This window comes from Chiloscyllium plagiosum, chromosome 10 (genome assembly GCF_004010195.1).
Source record: "Chiloscyllium plagiosum isolate BGI_BamShark_2017 chromosome 10, ASM401019v2, whole genome shotgun sequence".
Lineage (NCBI taxonomy): Eukaryota > Metazoa > Chordata > Chondrichthyes > Orectolobiformes > Hemiscylliidae > Chiloscyllium > Chiloscyllium plagiosum.
The window spans coordinates 6,236,235-6,246,029 of record NC_057719.1 but is presented as its reverse complement, the minus strand read 5'-3'; the positions used below and the strand labels follow the sequence as shown (position 1 = coordinate 6,246,029).

Genomic DNA, 9,795 nt, shown 5'->3' with positions numbered 1-9,795 from the left:
CCCTCAAACTCAGCACCGCCTTCCTAACCTGCAATCTTCTTCCTGACCTCTCCGCCCCACCCCCACTCTGGCCTATCACCCTCACCTTGACCTCCTTCCACCTATCGCATTTCCAACACCCCTCCCCCAAGTCCCTCCTCCCTACCTTTTATCTTAGTCTGCTGGGCACAATTTCCTCATTCTTGAAGAAGGGCTCATGCCCGAAACGTTGATTCTCCGTTTCCTAGAGATTTACTAGACCAAGGAAATGTTGATTAGGCTAGGCTTGTGTCTGACACTGTTTAGAAGAATAAGATTAAAATATACAAGATCCTGAGGGGACTTGAAGGGAGGATGTGGACAGAATGCTTCTTTTGTGGAAGAATCTACAACGTAGGGTCACTTTAAAAATCAGAGAAAGGTTTTTCTCATTGGAATTCTCTCCTTCAAAAAGCAATGAAAACAGACACCTTAATATTGTTAAGGCAGAAGTAGATAGATTCTTGTTAGGAAAGGGGGTTAAAGGTTATCAGGGATCAATGGGACTGTGAAGCTGTAGATCAGTCACACCAAATGGCAGAACAGGCTTGAGTGGCCTACTCCCAGTCAAAATCTGTACAAATAACAAAACACCCATTTTGCATGCACAATCTCCTGCAATGCAATAATAACCAGGTGAACATGTTGTGTGACAATGACAGAAGAATATATATTTTATGGCTGCCATGAAGCTTGGTTAGCTCAGTTTGCAGCGCTAACAACTCTGATTTAATTCTCACACTAGCTGAAAATACGACGAAGGACTCTCCTCTTCAACCTCTCCCTCCATCTGAGGCATGGAGACCCTCAGGTTAAATCACCACCAGTCATCTCTCTCTCTCTCATGACAGCAATCCCCTGGTCTTGGTAGGTCTATGGTAACTTTACTCAAAACTTTACTTTCATTAGTCAGAACACAGACAGAGGAGAAACAGCCCTGCTTTTTTATCTGTAAAACATCTCCCCCTGAAAGATGGCACAGCTGGCAGTGCAGCACATCCTCTGTACTGCACCAAGGTAGAAAACCAACCTGGATGGTGCTCAGCATTCACTGATGGGACTTGGAAACAGAACCTTCTGACTTATTCCCCCTCTACCCCCCACCCCTAAACCCGCTGTCACTGCATGATCCAGGGTCAGGGTGAGGTTAATGTCACTAAATTTCAGCTGCTCACAGCCTCCCTTGGGAAAAGGCCTTCGACTCAAGATAAATGGCCGAGTAAACACAAAGACAGCATTTTCGATTGTCTCTCGTTTTCCTCCCCAATATTTACCCTCAGAGCCACTTGCACAGCGGGATTCCCTCACACCGAACGCCGGGAACAAGGAGCCCGACAGCGGCTCCATTCTCCCCACAGGCCGCGAACTTTACAAACACGGCCGCTGCGTCGCACAAAGATGACGTTCCGCGCGGCTCACGGTTTGCATCATGGGAATTGTAGTCTTAGTGGTTTGGATGCATTGAGATGTATGTGAGGATGTAAGGACCAAGGCAAAAGTGAGGACAGCAGATGCTGGAAACCAGAGTCTAGATTAAAGTGGTGCTGGAAAAGCACAAAGCAGGTGGCATTGTTCGTGTCCTGATCATACACTTCTTGAGTAAAATGCTGCTAATATATTCTAATAACATATTTAAAGTAATTGATGACAATTAATGTAATTTTACACTTTCCATTCTATATGTGAACAAAGAACACTACCACACAGGAACAGAGTTAAAAATCACTCACTACTTTATAGTCCGACAGGTTTAATTGGAAGCACTAGCTTTCAGAGCGCTGCTCCTTCATCAGGTGGTTGTGCAGTATAAGCACAACCTTATACTCCACAACCACCTGATGAAGGAGCAGGGCTCCAAAAGCTACTGCTTCCAAATAAACCTGTTGGACTAATAACCTGGTGTTGTGTGATTTTTAACTTTGTACACCCTAGTCCAACACCAGCACCTCCAAATCATGACACAGGAACAGGCCCTTCAGCCCGCCAAGCATGTGCCTACACGATATCTTTCTAAACAAGAAACCTTTTACCTCTGCACAGTCCATATTCCTCTATTGCCAGAGAATTTGTGTATTTGTCTAGATGCCTCTTTAAATGTTGCTATTGTATTTCTAAAATAACTGCACAGGGGCCAGTATCCTGTCACCCTTTGTTTCCTTGTGCACAGTACTTTTGCTGTGACCGGCCAGTCTGCTCAGCGTCAATCACCTGAACTGAGATTTTATTTTCTTGTTTTTTTTCCTGAAGTGAGGAGATTCTAAATCCCCTATTTATATATTTTTTCTCTTCATTATATATTGTTTTCTTTTCCTCTTACCCCTGCACTACCGTCTAAAAGCAGTAGTGCTTACTTATTCCCCAACACCCATGTCATGTGTGTGCAGGTGTAGGACACAGTGAAGAGTAACGAGTACAGAAATCTTTATTTACATTCCACCACCAAGAAGAAAGGAAACACCCGAGTGGCCAGTGACAAGCAGTCAACAAGGGCAATGCTGGGTGAACAAATATGTGAAAAAGGAGAGCAGGGATTAAATCAGGGATTAAATCGAGTCCGAGGGGAAAATAAAACACTTCTCACCCTGTGGAGTCTACCTTTCCCTGAGAATCTCGAGGGTATTTGTGGACACCGCGTGCTCCTTCTCCAGATACACCCGGGCCCAAATGTAACTTCGGAAGAGCGTCTTTTTTTCTGTCACCAAGTCACCCTTTATTTGACATAGAGAGTCATCCAGCTCCTTCAGAGCAATCTCTCAGAGTGAACAGGGTGCCTGACACTCCTGTTCTTCTTTTTCCTCTCTTTTTGTCTTTTCTGTCTTTCCCCCCCCCCCCCATGTTAACCAACACCCAGTTGTGTAGGTGTAAGACACAGTGAATGAACAACAAGTGTACAAAACGTCATTCATATTCCACCACCAGGAAGAAAGGAAACACCCAGTGGCCAGTGACAAGCATGTCCCATCTCAACAAAGGGCAATGCTGAGGGATCAAAAAGTGAAAAGTGGGGCAGCAATTAAATCAAAATAGAATCGGAGGGGGTAGTAAAGCTCTCCACACCCCGCGGTGCCCACCTCTCCCTGAATACTTCGAGGGTTTTGGTAGACACCACGTGCTCCTTCTCTAAGGACACCCAGGCCCGGACGTAACTGCGGAAGAGGGTCTTTTTCTTTAGTCAGCCAAGGCTTTCCTGATTGGCGCAGGCTAACAATCCTAAGCAACAACCTCATAGTCAACCTGGCCAACCTGGTTCCAATCACTACAATCTGCTCCTATCACATCCTCTGGTACAGCATGCCAGGGACTTACCATCCTCTGTGTAAAAGAAACTCTCACATCTCTTTTAAACTTTCCTCATTTTACCTTAAACCTAGGTCCCCTAGTATTTGGCATTTCTATCCTGGAAAAAAGACTCCAAATATCCATTCCATTCATGCCTCTCATAATTTTATAAACTTCTATCAGGTCGCCTCCTCAGCCTCTGACATTCAAGTGACAACAAACCAAGTTTGTCCAATTTGTCCCCGTAACTAATACCTTCCAAAACAGGCTACATCCTGGTAAGTCATTTCTGTATCCTCTCCAAAGTCTCCACAGCCTCTGGTAGTGATGACCAGAACTATATGAAATGTTCCAAATGTTGCTAAAGTCCTATATAGTTGTGACATGATTTGCCAATTTCTATACATTATGCATCAACTGATCAAGACAAGCATGAAATATACCTTCTTGACCACCTTATCCATGTGTGTTGCCACTTTCGGGGAACTGTGAATCTATACACCTAGATTTCTCTTTATGTTAATGCTTCTAAGGGTTCTGCTACTTACTGATACTTCCCTCCTGTATTAGATCGTCCAAAGAGATTGATGAGGGCAGAGCAGTAGACGTTGTCCACATTACTTTAATAAAGCCTTTGACAAGGTTCTGCATGATAGACTAATTCGTAAAGTTAGATCACATGGGATTCAGGAAGAGCTTGCCAATTGGACACAAAATTGGCTTGATGGTAGGAGACAGGGGTGGTGGAGGGTTGTTTTTGGGTTGGAGGCCTGTTACTAGCATTATTCCGTCGGGATAGGTGCTGTGTCAATGTTTATTTAAAACCACAAGTGAAGTGACTTCACTTGATGATGGAGGAGTGTTCCAAAAGCTTGTGGTTTTACATAAACCTGTTGGACTATAACCTGGTGTCGTGTGACTTCTGACTTTGTCTACCCCAGTCCAACACTGGCACCTCCACATCATGGGTCAATTTTTATTTGTCATTTATATAAACAATGAGAATTTAGGAAGCAGGGTTAGGAAGTTTGTGGATGACACCAAAATTGGTGGTATAGTCATAGAGTAGTACAGCACGGAAACAGACCCTTCAGTGTAACTCATCCATGCCGACCCGATATCCCAACCTAATCTAGTCCCATTTGCCAGCACTTGGCCCATATCCTTCTAAACCCTTCCTATTCATATACCTATCCGGATGCATTTTAAATGTTGCAATTGTACCAGCCTCCACCACTTCCTCTGGCAGCTCATTCCACACATGCACCACCCTCTGCGTGAAAGAGTTGCTCCTTAGGTCCCTTCTATATCTTGCCCCTCTCACCCTAAACCTATGCCCTCTAGTTCTGGATTCCCCCACCCCAGGAAAAGTTTCTTGTCTATTTATCCTATCCATGCCCCTCATGATTTTATAAACCTCTGTGAGGTCACACCTCAGCCTTTGATGCTCCAGAGAAAACAGCCCCAGCCTATTCAGCCTCTCCCTATAGCTCAAATCCTCCAACCCTGGCAACATCCTTGAAAATATTTTCTGAACTCTCTCCAAGTTTCACATCTTTCCGATAGCAAGGAGACCAGAATTGCATGCAATATTCCAAAAGTGGCCTAATCAACATCCTGCACAGCCGTAACATGACCTCCCAACTCCTATATTCAATGCTCTGACCAATAAAGGAGAGCATACCAAATGCCTTCTTCACTATCCTATCGACCTGCAACTCTGCTTTCAAGGAGCTATAAACCTGCACTCCAAGGTCTCTTTGTTCAGCAACACTCCCTAGGACCTTACCATTAAGGGTATACGTCCTGCTAAGATTTCCTTTCCGACAGTGAAGAAGGTTACTTAAGATGACAAAGGCATCTTGATTAATTGGGCCTAGGCATGGAGGAGTGGCAGATGATGTTTAGGTGCAACCTATTCTTCTACAGGTCCCACCTGCCCCAGAAGACATTTCAATGACCCACATACCTAAAGTGCTCCCTCCTACATCTGCTTTTCAGCCACGAATTTAACTGTACCATATTCCTATTCCTGGCATCACTGGCACAAGGAGTAATCTGAAGATTAAAGCCCTAGAGGTCCTGCTTTTTAATTTACTACCTAGCTCCCTGAACACCATCTGCAGGACATAATCTCTCTTTCTGCCTCTGTCATTAGGAAGAATGTGCACCACGATCTCTGGCTGATCGCCCTGCTTTTTGAGAATGTCTCACTCTGCTCAGGGACATTCTTGACCCAGGCACCAGGGAGGAAACTCACCATCCTGAAGTCTTCCATGTGGCCACAGAAACACCTTATCTGTTAGCGGGTTCAGACACATAACTCGACTTGCGTCAGTAAATATCAGAGAAAAATGATGAGATAGAATGCACTAACATTCAGAAAATAATTTTCTACTCGTTGACATAAAAGGGGAAATCCACAGTTGCTCAATCAGTAGATAAATAGGAAATTAAGTTGACGTTCCAGTTGGATTGTGCCAGACTGGCTCCTTCAAGATAATTCTATCGGGTCCTTGAGCTGCTGCATTCTGACTATTCATCTCCAAATTTCCCATATGGCCTGTTGCTCTTGGCTGAGCTCCTTTACCAGATTTGTCAGGAAATATGGAGAATACCTTTTACATGGTTGTTCAAGACTTTGGAAAGGAAGTTGGGAAGCTTATTCATTCATGAAATGTGAATGTTATTCACAAGTATCATTCCTCCCAAATCGCTGTTGAAAAGCTGGTGGTGACCTGCATCTTGAACCCTTAGCATATACTATGGGTTTACCCTCACCGCCGTCAAGAAGGAAGTTCCGGGATTTTGACATGACAACGGTGAAGGAACAGGGGTATACTTCTAAGTCAGGATGAGAAACTTGGAGGGAACCTGCAGATGGTGGTGTTCACATGCATCAACTGACTTTGTTCTTCTCAGTGGTCGAAGTTGTGGGTTTGGGAGGAGCTGCAAAGAGGCCTCAGTGAGCTGTCACAGTACACACTGCTGCCGCTGGGTGTCACTTGTGGAGGGAGTGAATGTGTGAGTAGGGCATGAGATGCCAACCAGATGCTTTATCCTGGATGTTAAGAACAAAGAATATCAGTAATGTTCGAGGAATTGGCCATGCTAAATTGTCCATAGTGTTAGGTGCGTTAGTCAGAGGGGGTGGGTTACTCTTCAGGGGGACAGGGTGGACTTGTTGGGCCAAAGGGCCTGTTTCCACACTGTAGGGAATCTAATTTTAAAAAAAGCCATGAAAAATATTCACCTTTGAGCTGCTGTTTGGCCCATTAAGAATTTCCTGGGTTTATAATTTCAATTTCTAGCACTATCTTTTACAAAGTTTCCTTTTCATAGAATCCCTACAGTTTGAATACAGGCCCTTCAGCTGAACAAGCCCACACCGAAGAGTCATCCAACCAGACCAATTCCCCTACCCTATTCCTCTCCATTTACCCCTGACTAATGCACCTAACCTACACATCCCTGAACACTATGGGCAATTCAGCATGGCCAATTCACCTAAACTGCACATCTTTGGATTGTGGGAGGAAACTGGAGCACCTGGAGGAAGTCTATTATTCTGAAACAGAAACCAAAATTGCTGGAGAAACTCAGAGCCAACGTATCAAGTCCAGGGATCTTTTCAGATCTCCAGCATCCATAGTTCCTTGTTTTAATATTGTTCATTGTTGTTGAAAATGAGATTTAGTTTATTAAGAAGCCAAGCCAAGTGTAAGGAATCAAAATTTAGAAAATACTCAGAAGGATGTACAGCATATGCGGAGAAAGAAACACAGTTAATATTTCAGATCAATGAAATTTGATCAGGTTTTGTTTTTATTTCAGATTTCCACTATGTGGCATTTTGTCTTTGTAAATCCAATCCTAATCAAACAAACTTAGGAAAAGGCATTTTAAGTAATCCAATGTAAGTGAAGTGACTGCTGTTTATGCAGCAAATTGTTACAATCTTGGAATGACCTTGCTGAAAAGGTGATGAAAGTAGATTCAATACTAATTTTCAAAAGGGAATTAGTTCATTCATTAAATATTTGAGAAGCAAAATTTGCAGAGCTCTGGAGAAAGAGCAGGAACTAACTGCACAGCTCTTTGAAAGGGGTTGTTTAAGTATGATTGGTCAAATAGCCTCATGCACTCTGACATACTTACATTCAATGGGTTAGAATCTGCAGCTTCACGGATTCCCGAGAGCTACACAATTAGTACAGGATATCACACAATTATTTTTGCAACTGTGCAGTCACACAAACTGATAACAGTGCCCTGGTCCTAATTGTGTTTAAGTAACCAAGCTCAAAGGTTTACTTTACATTTTAATCTCTGGAGCACTTGCGTGACATATTGTAGAGAATTAATAATTTTTTAATAAAAACATGAGCATAAAAAATACTCCATTAACAACCCACATTCAATAAACACAGGATCAGAGTCAAAATTGATCAAACAAGTGAAATGAGGTGAGCAGAAAACAAGCTGTCCTCTGCAGCACCATTCCACCTGATTACTGCTCTCTTCACTGTCACAGTTCATCCTCAGAAACCCTTTCAAAATAGTCCCTTTCATACATTCTGGACTTTCGAAAACACTGAGCAGCAAATTACGTTTAGGAGGAGGCAATGGCACGATGGTATTGTTGCTGAGCTAGTAATCCATACACCTAGGTAATGTCCTGGAAACCGAGATTAAATTCCCATATGGCAGCTGGTTGGTTGCTTGATTACTCAATAACAAAAATAAACCTGGAATAAAAAGCCTAATGACGACTGTGAATTGCAGAGATGCTTCTGTCCATAACAGAATCGGTAGTCGTGGCCACCTCACAGTCTTTGTGGAGACAATGACCTGTCTTCACAATGATATTTTCCATTATTTGGAGATGCCAGTGTTGGACTGGGGCGTACCAAGTTAAATATCACACAACACCAGGTTGTAGTCCAACAGGTTTAATTGGAAGCACTAGCTTTCAGAGTGCTGCTCTTTCATGCAACTACCATTGGAAGTCGTGCTTCCAATTAAACCTGTTGGACGATAACGTGATGTTGTGTGATTTTTAATATTTTCCATATGTGTGTAGCATTGTCACCATGCTAAATGGGATTGACTTCAATCAGATTTAACAAGTCAAGACTGGCATCTGTGAAGTGCTAATGAGCCATCAGCAAAATTACACTCAAACATAATCTACAACTTCGTGGCCTGGCATTCCCCCACCATTAACATCAAGCCAGGGAATTAACCCTGGTTCAATGAAGAGTGCAGGAAGGCATGCTAGGAACCAATGTTTTTCTCAATTGCCTAGATTATGCCTGGTACACAAAAAAAGTAGGACAAAACCAAGCTGGTCAATTATCATCACATGAGTCTACTCTCAATCATCAATAAAGTGATGGAAAGTGTCATTAACAGCACTATCAAGCAGCACGTGCTTCGCAGTAACCTGCTCACTGATGCTGATTCACCATGATCACTCAGCTGTTGACCTCATTACCTAGATTCAAACATGGACAAAGAAGCTGAATTCCAGACGGGAGATGAGAGTGACTGCCCTTGATATCAAGGTCATATTAGAAAGAGTACGATGTCAAGGACATTGCAAAACTAGAGTGAGTGGGAACTGGGCAGGGGGAGTTCTCTGCTGGTTGGCATCATTATCGAGCACAAAACAAAGTGGTTGTAATTGTAGAAGGTCAATCATTTCATCTCCAGTTTAGATGGAGCAGATTTTGTCAGGTGTGACCAGGAAGGATTCCCGACTCAATATGTAGATAGGCCAACTAGGGGGGAGGCCATATTGGATTTGGTGCTTGGCAACAAACAGGTCAAGTGTCAGATCTCTCGGTGGGAGAGTATTTTGGTGATAGTGATCACAACTCCCTGACCTTCACCATAGTCATGGAGAGGAGTAGGAGCAGATGGTATGGGAAAGTATTTAATTGCGGCAGGAATGTCGGAGCATAAATTGGGAGCAGTTATTCTCAGGGAAATTCACGATAGAAATGTGGAGGTTGTTTCAGGAGCACATCCTGTGAGCGCTGGACAGGTTAGTCCCACTGAGGCAAGGAAGTGATAACAGAGCGAAAGGACCTTGGATGACAAGAGATGTGAAACATCCAGTCAAGAGGAAGAAGGAAGCTGAAAAATGTGTTGCTGAAAAAGCGCAGCAAGTCAGGCAGCATCCAAGGAGCAGGAGAATCGACGTTTCAGGCATAAGTCCTTCTTCAGGAATGAGGAAGATGTGCCAAGCAGGCTAAGATAAAAGGTAGGGAGGAGGGACATTGGGAATGCGATAGGTGGAAGGAAGTTATGGTGAGGGTGATAGGCCGGAGAGGAGGTGGGGACGGAGAGATCGGGAAGAAGATTGCAGGTCAAGAAGGCGGTGCTGAGTCCGAGGGTTGGGACTGAGATAAGGTGGTGGAAAGGGAACCGACCGACTCCCACAGCTACCTAGGTTACACCTCCTCCCACCCTTCCCCCTGTAAAAACACCATC

At 43.7% G+C, this 9,795-nt stretch overlaps 1 protein-coding gene across 3 annotated transcripts in view; it reads right to left on the bottom strand.

The window, feature by feature from the left end:
- The window catches only part of nrde2 (NRDE-2, necessary for RNA interference, domain containing), a 67,997-nt gene extending 66,585 nt beyond the window's left edge, over positions 1 to 1,412 (bottom strand). For 2 of the 3 annotated variants that reach the window (XM_043696953.1, XM_043696952.1), the window contains exon 1: positions 1,293 to 1,412. In XM_043696953.1, coding sequence (XP_043552888.1) covers positions 1,293 to 1,365 — 73 coding nt within the window. In that variant the 5' untranslated portion in view covers positions 1,366 to 1,412. The remainder of the gene's footprint in view (positions 1 to 1,292) is intronic. The other variant, XM_043696954.1, reaches the window with a different exon arrangement.
- Between the last annotated feature and the right edge of the window lie 8,383 nt (positions 1,413 to 9,795).